General features: G+C 37.6%; 1 protein-coding gene across 2 annotated transcripts in view; it reads left to right on the top strand.

The window, feature by feature from the left end:
• Window positions 1-19920, top strand: part of cdh8 (cadherin 8) — a 102142-nt gene that overhangs the window by 55449 nt on the left and 26773 nt on the right. For both annotated transcript variants that reach the window (XM_063882665.1, XM_063882664.1), the window contains exon 4: window positions 11596-11715. In XM_063882665.1, the coding sequence (XP_063738735.1) occupies window positions 11596-11715 (120 nt within the window). The remainder of the gene's footprint in view (window positions 1-11595; window positions 11716-19920) is intronic.

The following is a 19920-nucleotide window of genomic DNA, read 5'->3' as shown; positions in this document are numbered from 1 at the left end:
CAGACATGCACACACTGAAATGTGTCTAAAGTAGGCCAATGAGCAGATTGGCTGGAACAGAATTGGGCTACATGCCTTGTTAAGGACATTTTTGCAACAGTGTTTACATTAGAATTTCATTTATAGTATTAGGAGTTACTTTGATCTCTGGTTTACCGCTCTCAGGAGCTATTGCTGATGTAGCGCAGCAAAAAATATTAACCGCAAGTTAATTCCCTACCAACGTTTTGCATTATGCTGAAACTTCTCTTTTTGTATTATTATTTTTTCCCTTTTTTATTAAGGAAGCATAATTCACATTAAACTCTCTTGCCCCTGTGGCAGAGTTCTCAAATTAGGAACATTTTGTTCATTTACCCATGATAAAGTTGTTCATTAGAAAATATACTTTGCCTTATTCTTTGTTATTACCTCGCCATGGCAAATGCCTTGGGAGCAATTAAACATGTGAAGTGCTCAATTTTCCGTCCTCCACTTCCAGGCCTGAACTCTATCTGCATGTTGCACACATTTCCTATGAACTAATTAAAGTGAATCAATGACACAAGCCTTTAAAATGGCGTCATATGTCACGGCCATCAGTGGGTAACAAAGGATCCTCTTAATTATTTTGTTGCTGCAGCTCCTGTAAACGGCTTGTCAAGGAGGCAGACTCAGTATCCCACTCTTTTCATAGGGATGCTATGTACATACACACACACACACACACGTATACAGACACATACACACACTGTCCCCAGTTTCTCGGTGTGACGGCTCCCACTCTGTTTTATGAAAGACTAGTAATTGTAGTACAACAATGACAATGTAAGTGTGATGGTCCCCTTATTCTTCAGAAGTGCAGCGTCCCTTATCCATCATTGGCTCTTGGGAACAGTGTCTTGGATGCTGACAACCATATCTTATCTTCAAGATACTTTTTTTCTCGTTGTCAGAACTCCTGTGACCTCCATTGTTTTTTGTCCAAGTCTAATTCATAAAAGTTTGTTACAGTATTTATAAGCATGCTAATGTATTTAAGAAGTGAGTCGTAATCACTGTAAAGGTTCCCACTGGTACTCGTCTTGCCAATCTTTGGTTTTGGTCGTTGCCATTGGTTGGATACAAGAGAGAGGAGAAAAGTACAACATAATGCTGGTAAACACAATGTCAGGCGACCAAAATGTTACGTCTAACTTTCAAAAATTCTAAACACACTGTAAAGGATTAAAGTTCTAAGACGGAAACATGGTCAACGCCAAGGACATGATAAACAAAAATTAACCGTTTCCTGAAACATATTGTTTATTTTACTATAAATTAGACCATCGTTTACAAAGTTACATTCTATGTTGAGGTAGACTTGCTATTAATACTATGTATATATAAATACATGTTAACTGAGTGTCATTTTTTCATAGACTTCTATTCAATCTGACTTATTTTTGCTGTTCTTAGAGTCGCCTTGATGGTCTGTCACCACCCCATGCATCCTGTTTTTTCTTAATCAAATTTCGAGAAATATGTACTTTAGCATGAGTCGTTTTAAATGGAAAAATCACTTACAAATTTTAGAAAAGGCCATTAATGAATTGGGAAAAGGTTTACTGATTGTCATTTAATCATAGACTTCTATTCAATTTGACTTATATTTGCTATTGCAGTCGCCCAACGCAAGCTGTTGGAGGGCTAGTGTACGGCACTTCCACTTCTCAGGCACGCTTGGATACAGCCTGAGACAAACACATATATCCTTATGTGTTCAGCCTCCACAGGGTAATCCTCATTCATTTGCCCTGTTCCTCAGCTGCGTTGTGCGGCCCATGCTGGAACACGCACTTTACCATGACTATGCATTAGTCCTATTATGAAGACTAATGGGCTGGGAGTCGCCATGTTTCTTTCCCTGCCTTGCAATTATTTATTGTGCCTCCCTGTAATCCAAAATAGTTACATCTTACGGATATAAATATAAAGCATCATGGGGTAGAGGAGATCCACCACTTATAGTCACAGCCTAGTCTGTAGATCATGTGAATGTTGGTGAAAATGGTGAGAAATAAACGGGTGGGATGTTAAAAGGCTGCATTGGAAAGAAAAAAGGAGCACATACCAGTTGTTTATGAGCATGCTTATTTATTTAAGGGTTTCCCTCAATGCCCATCTGCAGTGTTGTCATAAATGCCCATCTGCGGCCCAGGAATCTGAAACTGGCTTTGACTACTGTAGGAAAATCTACTGGCACTGCTCCAAGTGTGTCATCTTCTCCTCAGAGAGAACAGTCGGACGGGGCTGGATGGATGGATGAAAGGATGCCTCGACACGCTTGTTTTCTCCACCTCGTTACAAACATTTCTGTGTTATCAAGAGCTTTGGCCTGCCACACTACGGCACAACGCTGCACTTTGTATTTGACAGTACACTGCCTCACGGAGCTAATCGCCTCTTAATTCTCGTGTTACGCCCAATCCGTGCACATGCATTTCAATCAAATAGGTGGTACTGTCCAAAAATAGTGCTAGCGGCACTGCCTGGAGAGATTTGCCGTCAGTCTCCCTGTCTGATCATGAGCTATTATCCTCTCTGCCCACAGACAGCAGGGAGAGCAACACCAGTGTCTATGTGATCTTGATCAATACATAATCACTTTGCTGTCACCGCGATGGCGCTATCAAGGGACAGTCCAGCCCCACAGACCAGCCATTTTAGAGAAAGGGATTGGCACGCCATCATTCTGACCTAGAAAAGTGGGAGGCGGGTTGGCATTGGCTAAGTGAAGGCTGGACTCATTTAAACAGTCATTGCCATGGGATGCATTATTACATTTTCACTATGCTTGGGTTCATTACATTCGTTTGCACTGTGCTGTTGGGTTATGGGAGCAGAGAAATATTTACTTAGCAACAGATTGACTACTGACAAGGGAGCAGCTATAGTAATTATAGTGGTTAACATTATTCATTACTATACATGGCTTTGTCGAACATCTATCTAATTGGCCGATGAATGCATTCGGAGGTTTTGCAATTTCTGAGTAATAGACAGTTTTTTCCACATTTAATCATGTCATTGCGCAGTCGAGAAGTCTATTTTTGTTCATGGTAATCAAATTATCTCTGGCAACAAGCAGGGAATCAAAGATAATCAATGTTTTCCAGTACAATGTCAAATTTACCTGAGTGAATGAATCAGTGTAATGTCAGACAAAGGCTCTGCAGTCTGTCAGCCTTATGGACAGCTTTTTCAAACTGGATTTTGTAGTGTATGTAGTGTTTGTATAGGGCCATTGCAAAGAAAACTGAGAAAATGTTAAAAATTATTTCTTGATTGAAGAAAAATTGTATTGCTTCTGCTGAAAACGTATGTTTCTCGTCCACAGCTGCCATTTTTCAGGATGTATACAGTGTTCAAACAAACATTGGAAGGAAACTAAAAAGGATCTTCAAGTAGAAATGCATTATGTTTTATGTATTTATTATAAATCATTACAATTGAAGAAGCACTATGATGCTGTTTGGAGGTTTTCCCTTTCCTGTTGTGGGTATATAGGTTTTTGTGCGTTCTTGTGCAGTTCCCTCTACTGGACTCCTTTGTTTACTTCCGTAACATAATGACATCACTATGTTACACTAGTGCTCCTATTGGGTAGTGCTCCAACACCTTGTGCGTTATAGGCTAAGGGGCGGGACATCTCTTAGCAGTTGATGAATCATAACCGAGCCGGCCAGCTAACCAATCAGAGCAGACTGGGCTCTGGTTTTAGACAGGTGCTGCAGCACAGGCGGTAGGAGGGGAAAAAAGAGCTTTCTGAATATGAATGCAGGTAAACATCTCGCAGTAGAGGAACATTTTTTTAATTAGAACCTGAGAAAGAGCTTGATGGGGCCCCTTTTAACCACTTACAACTAGTTAGCAAGCAATTTCATTTGCAGCATGTGACTGAATAAGCTCATGTTACATAAAACTAAAATAAGTCAAAACATTTTTGAATAGTTAAAACTCATCCACATCTGAGACGGAAGCATTTAAGCCACAAATACCTAGTGATGACTAAGAGCTGCGGACCTAAAAAATAACCTCTAAATGTTTTTTTTCCTGTGTTTTTCCAATATTTAATACAGTATTTGTCATGTGTATAACTCACTGTTTCTATAAACCACCAAATATTCCATGCTGTCATGCACCTTCCTGCCCCTCTTTCCATTTTCTCCCCGTTTTTCTCCCACTTGCTTTTCACCCCCGCAGTGTAAAGCCAGTCAGACATAAACAGTATTGTTTTACCCGGGTAGGGCTCACAGCAGGCCACTGTTAGCCCTGCGTCTCCTGCCGCCCACAGCTCTCCCCATGCCTCAGTGATATCCCTCCTCCATGGCTCAGTGGCTGCATACATATGAATGCCCCCTGTCTTCTACCCTTCACGCTTCTGAGCGGGTCCAAGCTGAGCAGAGCTGAGATGTTACACAGCTGCCATGCTTGCTGGATGCGGGGATGTGCAGGAGAAGTGTAGCATTCCAAGCAATAGCAAATGAACTGTAATGACACTATTTCATTTAGCGTGATTATAGGTATGATAGTACTTGAGCTGAGAGGGCTTCCCTGTGGTGCGTTGCGCTAAGCATGCTGAGGGTGAATTCTGGGCAATGGGGGGGGGAAAGCAGCTCATGTTCTTGTTGGATCAACTGGAAAATAGAACCTATGTCTATACAAACATTATAATGAAGACTTTACGATAGTTTTTCCAGTGCAGTGGTTGGAACTTTGTAGAATATCATCTCAAAGTGAGAGGTAGCTGTTTGCTGATCTTTTATTTGATGTTTGACCCTCATCCTACATTATCGTGAGCCATGCCTCATACTCCTTACTGTAAATGCAAATGTCTCTGTATATTTTGCACATTTCCGTTCAAACGCTTCCTCTTTTATAACTGCACTGCTCTGCCACTTTATATTCTGACATACTGCACCCTAGGATAAAGACATGGTGGTCTAGAGTATATTGAGATATTTTCTTTTTCAAATCATTCACATTATCAATTTAACTTTGAATTGAGTTCTTTCAAACATGCCTGTAACTTAGCAATTGCATAACTATTTGTATTTAACCCAATTGCTAGTAAGCATGCAATTCTTTCCTTGACTTGTAGCTAATAAGCTGATATTGCTTGAAACAGAATGAGTGTATTACTTTTTGTAATGGTCAAAAACAGCCATATCTTTTTAATTATTAGTTTAACCCTAACCCTTTTTAACAACTTAATTATTTGTATTGTGTTAATGTGTACACCATTTAAAACCACAGCAAATGCCTTGTATGTGAACAGCTACTTGAACATTCTTAGTCTGATTAATTTGACCAAAATAAATCCTCATTTTGATTCATCATCCAGCAGGATTGATGCTGGTTTAAGGGAGCATCTTACTTTTTAAAAGCATTGGCACATAATCATCCCTATTCTCGTAGAAAAGTGTTTAATTTTCAGATCCTTTTCCTGACACCCTGCAGTCCGCAGTAAGCATGTGAGATGAACGTCTCCTGATGGCTCACGGCTACATCTTTACGACCTTCCTCTGTTTGATTATTCTCGTAATACTTTAAAGGACATAAGCAGGCTGTACAGATGAAGCTGTGTTTTGGGCTAATGTGTTACAGAAATAAGCTGCAATGTCCTTCCACAGCCATTGTGTGTCACATCGCACTGCGTTCCACAATTTATCCCTTTTCCAGTTCAAGGAAGATTCATATTGATTTCCCATCACCGAGCCAGTGTACAGAGTAAATAGGAGGCGCTAGTCCTATTATTTCTGTCGGTTGATAAAACAGGAGGCTAAACCACCATGTCTTTATACTGGGAGGCCCATTTAGAAACCACAGGCCTTTCAATCAGCAAACAACAGCTGCAAATCAGATTTAAATGTACAGTAATGGCATCCTTTTGAAAACGATGTGTGTTTAAATGAATGTTGTGCTATTAAATCCTGGGCATTTCCCGACGTGATTAATGAGATTACACTCATAGGGATAAACAAGCGTAAATTCAGGCTGTGTTTTCATACATGCTTAAAGCGTGTTACTCTCTGGGCCACTGTCCAAACCAACAGAGGGAAATGTGCTTTCCCTGGAATTGTAATCTTTCAGTTTACGGGCATTTCCTCGAAAACAGAAGATAAGTGAGACGAATCCATTAAGACAGGATGTAGCATGATGGCATTCACTTTCACTAACATGTTTGATAAATATTCTGCAGCTCTTTTTGGGTAGAAAAAAGATGCCAAAGCAGTTGCACATACTAGTCATCAGTTGAATTATGTGTCAGTATTTCCTATTATATGCTTTTTTTCATACCTTATTCCTGCCTGTGCTTTTTAAAGTTTTTTATAGATTAGAAAAGAAAAGAAGAGTCAAATCCTTTCAGACAGGAACAAGCTTGATTGCACCTACTTCTACTAACACAATTGACCAAGAAGGGTCTTTTTTGAAGACTTTATTTAGGTAAATCATGTACTAGTCATCTCCCATTTTCCATTTGACAGTATTTTTAAATACCCAATTCCTGCCTCCACCATTATTTGTTTTTAGCCGCCATTCAGTTTTTTCCCGTCTTTGGAAGTTCGTAGGTGTTGTGTCGCTATTATTGTAATCACAACAATGGTAGAAGCTTGAAACAAATAATAATGCCTGTCACTCTGTGGGCTACAGAGGGAGATGCTTTCCAAGAAGGCTCCAATGTCATCTTTCAGTGTTTGGGCGTTTGCGGAAAAAAAAAATGAGAAAAACAAAAATGAGACACATTCAAATAGACAGGAAATACCATGATTGAACCTACTTCCACTAACATGTTTGACTCACAACACTTTTTTAGATAAATAAAGATGTTCAAGCAGTAACACATACAGTACAGTACTGGTCTTTGGTCTAATTCTGGGTGAACACTTTCCATAGGAGGCTTTTTGTACATTCCCTAAATCCTGCCTTAATTTTTTCTCGTCCCTGGAAGTTTATAGGTGTTGTGTTGCTATTATTGTAATCGGCAAAATGCTAAGGGCTTCAAATAAAAGCCAGAGAGAATATCCCTGATACAATCGAGTTTCTGTGCCTGCTTGCTTGGCCCACAGCTGCATCCATTTCTCCAGTGTCCCTGAAATTTCTGAGCATTATCAAAGGGGGAAGGACGAGCTAATCTGCACTGATTTGAAACAGGACCAAAACACTGGCTTTCCTAATCCCTAATTTTTTTTTGTTGAGGAGCATTTTACCCCTGTGGGAGGGGAAAGGAAGAGGGAGCTATTTCATGCTTCACCGCTTCCACTGTTTTTATGAAGATTTTCTTTTCCCTACCGTCTATTTCCCCCAACTTCAATCTGTAGTGTAACTGAATGTATAACGCCTGTTTGCCATAGTCAGACACCTTTTAGAAGTATGAATGTACTTTTTCATAAGGATGTGTGGAGGGCTGCCTTCTCCCTCTGTAGTAGTGGTAATTTAACTTTAAGGCCGATAAGACGCTGTATCTCAGAGAAAAAACGAGATGCAATTTCTTTAGCTGTCTCTCATTTAGCTCATTTGACAATTGGCAAACACCTATGGCACACAGGATATAATTTGTTACTGCTCAAGCCCACCAATTTGGATTATTGCACACATCTGTCAGATAAAGTTCATATAATTGTGATTCCTTACATCCTGTCAACCAATTTGTTGGATATTTTATTGACTTATCTAACACATTTGTGGCAGTTGATTAAGCTGAACTTTGAGTAGCAATGGAATATCTTGCAATTTATTTCATTCAAATGTAGAGTGAACGGCCTGAGCGGCAGGTTATTGCATTTAAGTAAAGAAAAAGTCTATCAGCACTGTTTGTGCTAGTGCTATTGCAGAAAACACAAACACAGGAAAAAAAAAAAAAAACATTGATCGGCTGTGAACTAAACACTGCAAAAGGCACAGGGTATAACAAGCGGTATGGAATTTACAAGGAAAGCTCTGGCAACACAACAGCATGGGTCATCATAAGACTATGAATTACAAGAACACTTCTGTCTCCGAGGACTACTTGAGGCTCTCTCACTGTGAAATAATTGGGTTGCAACGGTGGAAACCGCTACTCCAGTTAAGGTGTAAATGTGGCTTTCTCTTTTTTTTTGCTGTTACAAGACCACTGACTTGGCGGTGACGATTAATCAATGGTAGGACATGCGTAGCAGACGTACTAAAAGAAAAAAAGGAGTGTATGGATCTGAAAAACATCTCATGAACAACTGCCGGGAAAACTTGGCAAACTAGTACTTGTTTTCCATGGCAAACTAAGAATGAAATAGGTAGTTCTTATCAAGAGATCATACGGTTATACTGTTCCTTGTCATATTAGTCAACATGATTTACAGATATATTTTTAAGAAAGAGTTTGGCTACATTTCTTTACCTGCTAAGAGAAATGAAAGAGATATTCTTCAAATGCTTTAAAAGGTTTTATCCAGCTAATGATTTGTATGCAGAAAAAAGACATTGATGTAAGATGTATCTTTTGTTTAAAGCTCAAAGAAAGTCTTAATGTTTTTTTTCTTACCCAAGCCCAAAAACAGCTGTGACTCATATCTAACCTCACTAACATATTTTTATATTCATGAATCCAAATTCTTAGAGCTGTCTGCCCATATCACACAATAGATGAATGTACAAACAAAAAAGATGTTACAACCACAGACTGAATAAAACATGGACCTAGTCTCTGTGGCAGAGGCTTCAAGTCCTCACTTCTGGATAATCTAACAATGGGCAAAAAGAACAGGATGTTAGGTAGAGTTGAGGCAGACACTGGTTAATCCGCAGAACAGACACCTAGCAGCTAGTGACTTGTGCCATCCTGTCATTCAAAGTGACCACGCCTCAATATAGGTATTTAAGAGACCAAGCCTTTGTTTGACCAACCTGTAAACATGTTGTGAAATTGGCAATGTCCGGATGGGGTTTGACTTGCTTATGTAGCCAACCTCAATTAAAGAAATATTGTGGACTACATAACCATTTGAATTTTTCACAACATTCTTTTCATTTTCCTTTTCAGAATCAGAAATCCTTTATTAATCCCACAGCGGGGAAAAGTACATTGCTGCAGCAGTAGTGGCATAGAATTACAAGCTTATCCTCATATGTCTTACAACATACTGTATCTTATATGATTGTAAGACTGGTGCTTTTGATTCCAAGCCCTTTTTTAGTAAATGTGTCCTTTGGTAAAATGCTTATCCTAAAATTGCTCACAGTGTGTGAGTTTGTGAATGAATGAATACTGACTAGTACACTCAAATAATAGAAAAAGCACTATGTATATGCAGTCCGTTTACCATCTTTGGTTTAGTACGATTTATCAAAGGCCCTTGAACTAGAATGTTTTGCTTTGGAGATAAAATATGTACTCAAGGAGTTTTATTTGAACTTCTTGTAGATCCCAAGTATCTTAAGTCATGATTGTCTTGCACACTGGTCAGCGGGTCAGCTGAAGGTTCGTTCAGTGCTTGTAGAGGCAGCAAAAGACAACAAGCCGACAGAATACAGAAGTCTGATTTATGAGGGCACTGTACAGGGATTGTGTTTCCAGTACATCTGGCACTCCTTTCTGATTTTCATGTTTTAATTCATGACTGAATCACAATGTTGGAGCCAGAACTTGGCGGAGGTCTGCGCTACATGCTTTTTCATCTGCAGTGGACAGACTTAGGCGCCTGTGGCAGGACCTGTGCCGTCTGCGGCAAGGGACATCCCTTTGTTGTCAGAACACCTCTAAACATTTTTCACAGAAACAATTATCATACCATCTGTAGCTTCCTGCCAGCGTGTTACTCACCGTCAGCTTCTTTCCTCTCCTACTTTTGCTCTCCCTCTCACACACACTTCTTCACAACAAGGCTGATGAGGAGCGAGCGAGGTCACTGTGAATTACAATGGAGGAGTTTAATTGCGTTAATAGTCTCTTTATTCCGTTTTTCCAATGTTTCTCACCCTTAAACCCTATAATGGAGCTGTAAATGGAGGATTGAATCTTTACAAATTTATTTTGTGATTTGCTTTGAGCGTCAGCATATTGATAAAGATCCTTGCGTACATTTCCTGCAAACCTCTTGTAAAAAAAATAGGGATAACCGATAAACATTTGGAGAATACAAATAATAATAAGTGTCTTTATGTGTGTGACATTAACGTAGCCAACTTTTCTCCGGAAGTGTTTTGGTGTGGTTTTTCAGGTTTTAAGTGCTAAAACATCATTATATCTTAACATTCAATGCAGTGTTTTCAAGCTTTCAGTGGGTATGAGAGACGAGGAAGTTCTTCAAGATCAATTGCTGTGAAAGAGTAACATGGCCATCCGTTAATATTGTTACAGGTTTTTACAGAAGACATACTGTAATGGATTGTGCAGGACCCTTTAGTTGAATATAGTGAAATGTTTTTAAGAAATGATTTCACAATCAAATTCAATACTAACATAAACACCAACATATTTATATTATTCTTTCCAAGAGTCTGAACAGCATTTTAGCCCAAATGAGTGCATAGTATATCTTTTGCCTGTAGTGTCTAACTGTGTATTTTATAATTTCTGCTGAAGTGAAGAACGTTTGGAAAAGCATGGGGAGGTATTCAATTGGACTTTTAATATTTAATATATATAGTGCTTTGATTTTAAAGAGCTTGACTCACTCACAGTGGAAATAATGTATTTGGGATGCACTACTCAAACTTTATTTGCCATTATTTTAACAAATGTTGATAATGAAAAAGTATGCAGTTGTAAATGATTGTTGTGTCTTAAGTTTGTATCATTAAATACTCTGTATCAATTGGACGTTGACATACAGTGAAATAGGAGTCGCATTCAGAGTTGTACTTGCATTTCTTTTGTGTTTTCAATGTACCTTGCTTTTTAAGAAGATGCCCAACCCATACCAATAATTTTCATACTTTTCCTAATGTTCTATATCAGCGGTTCCCAAACTTTTTTTGCAACGCACCCCCTTCTACGTCTCTACCGGGTTGACGCACCCTCCAAAAAAAATGCAACAAAGCTTTGTTTTATCGCCATATAAATAGCTTTGTCATGAGACGTTCCACTTCACAGTTTCCCTGATTTCAGCCAATTAATCATATTTGAAAGAACGAGTTGGCGCGCATATATCCTAGCCTGCAGTGAAACGTAGAAGAAGACAGCCGCTACGTTTCTATCAAAAACTATAAATTATAGTTTTTTAGAATTTTTTGATTTAAAATAAAAGGGATTACAAAGGAAATGTTTATTGTTCCTGTTTTTATTGTAGCATGGAAAATCCCACTTAAAAAACAACACTGTGTAATATTTTTACACCAGACCACCATTTCATGTTTCATCTTGCGCACCCCCTGGTGGCAGCTCACTTTGGGAATCCCTGTTCTATATGATAAAATCCAGATAAAAAATGACACAATTGGCAATGCAGAGCATTTGTGAAGCATGCCGGATACAGATGATTTTTTTTAATCAACCCACCATAGGGTTGAATAGTCTCATCTTGACTGGCACAGCAATGTCGAAATGATTGCTTATAAAGTCATAGTTCCTAACTCTGTCTCTCTGGCCCACAGGTACCCCAGTTACCCGGGTAACAGCCACAGATGCCGACGATCCAGTGTACGGGAACAGTGCTAGACTTGTGTACAGCATACTGGAGGGACAACCATATTTCTCTGTGGACCCTAACACGGGTAAGTGTGGTTCTGTGCTTGTTGGTTTTTCAGTATTATAAGATGAATCTCTTTTCTATGGAACAAATTTGCACACACTGGAGGCCATCTCAGAGCATGTTTAACAAGTTGGTTTCAAGAGTCACCTGTTCAAGACGGCCATGTCAAGTTGATAACAAATAAAAGGAACACACAAAAGCAGGACACCTCTTTGGGGCCCTTTGTGGTGATATTCATTGTTTGGCTGACAAAGCCCGCCGAAGATCTCTGCCAGATAGAAACGTTGCTTCATTAAATTTAATGGGAGCTATTAATACAGCTTGCAAATCCTTTGTCTGTTTCTAACCATCGGAGAGCATAATGTATTACAAAATGTAATGAAGGGACGCCACGCCCATAATGGAACAAAAAGGAAAGAAATGGGCTTAACAGCGAGAGTGATTACATCTAAGGATTATTTCAGAAGTCGTTTTCTTCTAGACAGTGCCAGGCACATGGGGTCAGAACCTTAAACATTGTCCTTTTTCATTACCTGCTTCGACTCAGATAACTGAGCTTACAAGGTCACCTCAGGTCAAGTGGTGGGCTATCAGGATTTGAGCGGGACTCTATAAGTACGTCCAAATCACTGTCGGGAATAATTTTTCCATTGAAGGGTTGAACTTATTGCGAATAGATGTATGAATGTAAGCTCCTATCTCAACTGTGTGGCCCATTTAAGGCTTTTGGAACCCAGCTGTGTATCAGACCCCCAACAAAAAATGCAATAAATACTTTTAAAGCAAGAATCATGGAATAAAAAAAGGTATATACAACTATTAAATGCAACATTTTCACACCTCAAAGCAATTATTTCCAAGCGTTTAATGATCACCGGCATTTTGTCTACCACAATGTAGCGACTCCTCTAAATGTGACATTGAAGTGAGTAACATATACTGTATATCAAATAAAAAAAGACGAATGGGATGAAAAAAAAAAAAAGAACTGTTTAAAATGAGTGCCCAAATAACAGTATTTCCACTACAGTGACAGAGAAAATGTAATATAATTTAAAAATAAATGACCAAGAAAGAATTGAATGATTATATTAAAATCATATTTTGTATTCCAAGTCTGGAGTTCACCTGGTGTTTTGTGCTACCATGTATGCTATTCAAAATAAGCAATTTGACTTTAAATTATTGTGTAATTGAAAATATTATTCATCTGAATTAAACATTATGTTGCCTTACATTAGTTTCTGAAACAGGAAGAGAAAAACAATTCATTAATGAAGCCTAGATTTGAATTTGCAGTTCCTGCTATATGCAATTAATGGTACAGGTCAATCAAGAGTTTAGGCAAATAAATGTGTCTCAAATAGCAGGGAGAAAAATACCCAATGAACAATGTAAGGTTATGTGCATTCTCATGATGTTAGCTTTTTTGTTGCAGTTTAGAGGGAGTTGTTTGTGTCTGTATTATGTCTTTTGTCTCAGAGTTAAAAGTGGAAGAAAAAGCCTCGCACTCATAAATTGTCCTTTGTGTGGAGGCAGCAGTTACTATGGTTAAGCCACTGTGTTTTTTTCCATTAGAAGTGGCTTTGCGGCTTTGTTTGGGCGGTGAGAGGCAGACCTTGAAAGTCAAGCTGCATCACGTCAACAACAATATTAAATCAAAAGCACAAATGAAGTAATCCGTGTGCACAAATTATTAAATCAAGTGCACAAATGAGTTTGTTTTTCTCCTCAATAAGAACTCCTGGGCTCAATAGCGAGGAGGAATTACCAAATGAATGAGAAAAAAAAGACACAGACATTGATTGTTATGCAGATGATAAAGAATTACATGAACTTCCGAAACACATTTATTGACAGCATATACATATTTGATGATGTAACAAGTTTTATTTACTTCCTTTTCCAGTCAAAAAACATGTATTACCAAATCATTTGATTTAAAATGTTTGTGATGAACAAAAGAAGGACGTGTTTATGAATGTTTTTGACAGACGTATGATGATCTTATTGAAAAGGCCCTATTATTCTTTTGGGGTTTTCCCTTTCCTGTAGTGTGTTATATAGGTTTGTGTGCATGTAAATGGTTTGCAAAGGCTAACATCCCACATTTCTCTCCCACACGCTCCCCTTCTGCATGAAGCACCTCCCTCTGTTTACCTCTGTGACCTACTGACATCACTATGTTACACTTGCATTTGTATTGGCTAGTGCTCCAACACATTAGGGGAAGGGCTGGGACATCTCTAAGCTGTTGACCATTCACAACAGACCCGGCCAGCTAACCAATCAGAGCAGACTGGGCTCTGGTTTCAGACAGAGGGTGAAAAGAGATTCTGCAGCACAGGCAGTGTGAGGAAAATAAAGAGCTTTTTGAACATTAAAGCATGGAGACATGTCAAAGTAGCGGCACAGAATACAAATATGAACCTGAAAATGATCAGAATATGTCCAAAATAATGCATAACTGCATATAGAACTATCAAGCAGTTTATAAAGGAGCAAAACATTAAACATCTACAGCAGTAAAATATGCAACATACACATTGATGCAGCATTAATATTAATCCTGACAATATAATAGTGAAATAGCAACATTGAACAGCAAAATTACTTTTTATACTTTGTTTACATTTGTATTATTATTAATAAGTAACATTACACTTAGTTAAGTAAAGTTCCAAATGCTGGACTTTTACTTTTAGTGGAATATTTTCATATGGTGGTATAATCTTAGTTAAGGACCTTAATACCTCTGGATATAACCAACACCTTATATAATTCAATATTATGATAATTACATTTTAATACTTTACTTTAAAATCAGTTTATAAGCCTTTATAAAGCTCTCGGTATGAATTCTGTTAAAAAAAAGACTGCTCTGAGGGAGATGGCACTCTACACATGTGTGCATTAGCCTAAAATTTCATTCCTTCTCTGAAAGCACAGTAAAGGGATTTAAAAAAAAGCCCTTAGCAGCATACTAAATGACAACATTGTTAACCACAGTCTACATGTCTCCCTTACCAATTTTATGCGGGCTCTCCAGGGACAACGTAAGCAAATGCACGCTGAAGGGGAGCTGACAATGCTGGTTATTGTTTAAAAAGTTGTGTAACATCAACAGGACTGCAGGTAACTCGGCCCATCTGTTTTTCATGATGTTTGTAGATTACGGCAGCGTGAGGCTGCTGTTAACTCAGGCTCCCGGGCGCCCTCCATTTCCCTCTACAGATGCACACTTATGTTTCAAAGCTTCAACAGTAGGCTTGGGCAACAAATGTGTATCAGTGTGGGCACTAAAACTGAAATAAGAAAGGGTATAGCTTGCATTAAAACATGAAATAATGCAGGAAAACAGATTGTTTATGTGAAGAAAAGATAAATAAAACCCACACTGCTTATGTGCTGAGTCAAAGACCCATATGTGAATCCCAATAATATTCAAAGGATTCAAAGGTAACATATGATATACTTAAAATAAAAGTAAAAGACATACAATTGTGTATGTGTAATAAACATTGTAATAATGTATAGAGTTCATATGTGGATATAAGGTTTGTAAACAGATGTACAAATGAGGAACACATTATGAACATACAGTATGAGGATGGTGACACTTTGCAGAGCTGCAAGGTCTTATTGTCTGACTTTATATTAATAAATGTAATGAGGTAATATTTATATCTCTCAGATCTCTCAGATACAGTGACTGACATCACTAATGGAAAGTATCATACTGTATGAACACCATCTTACCAATATGTGATTGCAATCTGGATAATATAGTCACCCTGGACCCGCTGAATGAGACCAGAATACGTGTAGCTTTACACAAACAGGAAGTAGAGGCTACAGAGACAAAAACGTGTATATTTAGTTTGAGCAATGTAAAGCTTTGTAATTTGTAATGATAATATCGTACTGGTATATTTTACAATAAGGGAAAAAAAAAGTCTCATTTAAAAATATAATTAGAACCTTTAATCTTCCTTCCATAAAAGATTATATGACAAGGCAGAAAAGTTTCAGGACGAACTCCCCTTTTTCTGGCAGAAAGAGGAGCTGATGTAACTTTTAATAACGATGATTTAGAAGCAGTATCTCTGCACAACATTTTTTAGAAAAAATTCAATCAAATCTACCAAAATCTTAATTAGCACTTCTCTTTTCTACTTGAAAAGACACAGGTATTCTTAATTCTATGTAATATATATATATATATATATATATATACATTATAACCCTTAAATTGTTAACGTCTGTATTGCAAAATAAAATGTCTTTATTTGGGGCAATAAAGCATGAAGTATTAGCACGGTACTGTTTGTACAAAGCGTGTTCATTGACGGAGCAATAACAACGTTACACATGGTCAGCTTAGGCATCCTTCCTGTTGGAATGTTTGATTACTTCCTGTTGGATGGTTTAATAACTTCTACTCCCAACAATTATTGAAACAGCAGTTATTTTTGGTCGACCCCCAAGGAGAACTTGCAATTGAGTCAAAATGTTGGTTTGCAGGTTGGACATTTTTCTAACCACATTTTTTAATAGATCATTTTTCACAGTAGATTGCCTTACGAGATAAAGATTTGATTTAGATTTTTGGACCCAAATTAGTTTAAAAATATTTTTTTACGGTTAACAAAATCATCTCTGTGCTTCCTTTTTGAAAACGTGTCGAACCCCACTTACCTAACCTCAGCTGGCTTTAAAAAAGTAGTATTAGTTATTACTGTATCGCTGATACATTGAAACAAAAGCAGGCTTTTCTACAATTTGTGTCTTGGTTTAGCTTTGTCATCTGTGATATGCTGTATGGTTCATCAAAGGGTTGCATGAAATTCATTATCAAAACTACTAAATTATAAGATTCACGTGGGCATCAGTGAGTTGCCTGTTTCCATTAGCTGATTGGCGTCCTCAATGCTAAATGGGCCAGGGCTCACATGCTGCTGTGTAACATCCTTGCGTTCAAAGTAATAATAATAATTACTTCTTCCTTTCACAAGGCAGACTCTTCAGCAGCATCATGATGCATAAAGTTATCTCCAAACAGACTCCAGATTGGATCTCTAATTGCTTTTTCAGCTGATTTTTAACATGTGTCTGTAAGCAATATGATTAAATAATGGTGAAATTACATTAATAAGAAATGATATGGAAATCGACTGCTCACAATTTGGAAAACAGCACACAATAAACAAGATTGGAGAAAGGGAGGCTCGAAATGTATGCACATAATTAGAAGCGACGATCAGCTCGACATAGAAATTCAGGCTCTTCTTCTACATTGGCGTCGTAGTCTTACTGCATCATGGCTTTAGAGAGTGCACTGAACGGACAATTTAAGGATTAGCATTCATGCTCTGTGTGATTGTGCAGCACATGCAGATGGCTCATTCAAGTGAGCCAGATGTTTTAATGAATGTTAATGAAAAATAAAAGGTAAGGGGGAAAACAACCATTAGGATGCGTTTGACACTTACCATGCCACATTGGAAATGAAAAGCATTCAATAAATAAATAAACATCATGCCCCAATTCATCACTTGGTTAATGGTCGGTGAAAAAAGAAAAGAAAAAAAAAAGTTGAGGCAAATTTCTATGGAAATGAGTGTTTGTCTATCCTCCCTTTTCAGTGATTAGGAATTAATTTGAATAATTAACGATGATCAACAGAGATGAGAGTGTTGCTCGTGGCATGATGACTGAAGTGTGTGTGTGTGTGTGTGTGTGTGTGTGTGTGTGTGTGTGTGTGTGTGTGTGTGTGTGTGTGTGTGTGTGTGTGTGTGTGTGTGTGTGTGTATGGGAAGTGGGAGTACAAGTGACTTGCTTGTGTTGCTCTTTTTATTCATGGGTTAATTTGTTTGCCTGACTTGAGAGGAGGTGGGTCTACCTTGTTGATGCCACTCGAAGCTAATTTTCACTGCTAAGACCAGTAACATAAAACAGCATGTATCAATGTTGCATTTGCACGACAAGCATGAATCCAATGTACTAAGTTCTTAAGCCACTAATTCTGCACAATATTTTAGTTCGTAAAGTTCCAATCCTTCTGTGAAGATCAAATGTTCTCATTGAGAGGCAGGTCAAACCCGAAGACCAAAACTAAGGTTTATCAAAAGTAAAGTGCTGCCTCGAGGCACGTGTTTTCTATTCAAATAACATACCGACCAATCCACTACCAACTTCATAATTCCTGAAAGGGGATATGCAGTTATACTAACTAAAACTAAACTTCACCATAATATGGTCCCAAAAAATGTTTTATCCGAATATAGGCCAAATATCCAATGTACCAAGTTCCTATGCCACTTACTCTGCAAAGATATCTTGACTCAATTTCATTTATAAACCAGTGTGAAGACCCAATGAAAGCACAATAGACAGGTACACCTTAACAACAATTGTTGTTGTTGTTGTTGTTGTTGTTGTTGTAAGAACAATTTAGGCATGTGATTTCCAATCAAATTCATCTCGAGCAGGCTATTACCAACTTGATGGTTCAAATGAAGGAGATATGCTATAACACTGCTTTATAACCATGACACAATTACTTAATCAACAACTTGATTCAATCCAAACTTGAAAACATCCACAACTTATTGGAATTAAGTAGTTAGTGTTTTTGGACTGAAAGCGATGTTACGGCATATCACCTTGTATTAAATAAACTTAACATAGACCAATAAAACAAAAATATACAAATTGCACCAAAATTGTGGAATTTATTCAAATGATATTCGAGGATAATGTATTATGTCATGCCAAAACAAATATTACTTGTCAATAAGAGAATTTTATAGCCAATTTAAATTATGTATAAACATAGAGAGGACCATTAGAATAAGGTACTAGACAAGTTGTATTAAAACCCTTTATTTCAATGGTCAATTGAGTGTTTAAAATGGCAACAATTCCTTCCAGTTGTCCTGTCGTGTGAATCAGAACCAGAATCAGAAACAGGTTTATTGCCAAGTAGGTTAACACATATGAGACATTTGTTTTGGTGTTATGGTGCATACATATACTGTACATACATAAAAATAAAAATAAAATTGGGTGTGTGATAAAAAACTATTACAAGATAACTATAATAACAATAAAAATATAGCAATATTTACATTGAAATATAGGTGTTCCCATAGAAACTCAATTAAAATTGGAATTAAATATGTGGATTTACCATGTGCAATGTGCAGAATTCAGGGATGTGCAATACTGACAGTATTATAATTAAAAACAAAATATTGTTTACATTGTGTGCATTAATGTAATGCATAGAGAAACAACTCCAGCGGATTAGAAGATACATAACACACTGTTGTAACTGAGGTTATAGCTTGAGAGTGCTTAAAAGGAATTTTCTTTTTTCTATGTTTTATTTTCATCTTTAAGAGAGCCTTAGGGTCCTCTGGATTTACTGCATGTGAAACTCAGCACATGGATCATTGTCTATTGCTGTGCTCTATTAAATTACATTTTTATATAATAAGTATTATTGTAGTAGCAGTTAATTGGATTGAATGTTAATATACTAAACTGTCTTATAGTTTATTGTTGGATCTTTTGCTGCATTTACAATTATATGCAACTTGTCCCAGAATCACTATACTGTATGTATGCATAGCAAGTAAGCCATTGGGATAGAAGCAAAGACCAAGAAAAGCCATTTTAAGGGAGCTAAAGGAGATGATGGTTAAGACTTAAACAAAATAATGACACTATGTAAAAACATCTTGTTTTGGTGATAAAATAGGATGGAATTTACTCCATTGCAGTTTTGATTTCAGGCAGGTATTTTGTAAAACATGTCCAACTCTTGTCCCTCAAGTTCTCTAGTTGTTCAGATCATCAGTGCGTGACCTCCAAAAAGCAAAGCTGACCCTGAAATTGTGCTACATCTCGAAGGAAAATACTTCAGAGAAATTGAAAATGCAGGCACAGACAACATCCTAACCCCTCCCACGTTATTCATCATATCAAAGCATATTCTCATTGTTTGAGGCAGCTCAGGACCGAGGCAGGGTGTCATGCCAAAGCCTAGCTTTTATGAGGGGTTTTATATTCATTTGATGATCCTGCGGGCCTCTGTTTCCTGAGTGGATTATCCGTATATGCCGATGCTGAGCCCTTTTTATATTCAGCGCCGTGGCAGAGTCAATAAGGTCCATTCTGCATACAATATTCAAGATTATACAAGACAGACAGCATAATTCAC

Source organism: Eleginops maclovinus, chromosome 4 (assembly GCF_036324505.1).
Source record: "Eleginops maclovinus isolate JMC-PN-2008 ecotype Puerto Natales chromosome 4, JC_Emac_rtc_rv5, whole genome shotgun sequence".
NCBI classification, from domain to species: Eukaryota; Metazoa; Chordata; class Actinopteri; order Perciformes; family Eleginopidae; genus Eleginops; species Eleginops maclovinus.
Note: the sequence above shows the minus strand (reverse complement) of the source record. Positions and strands in the feature narration are given on the sequence as shown.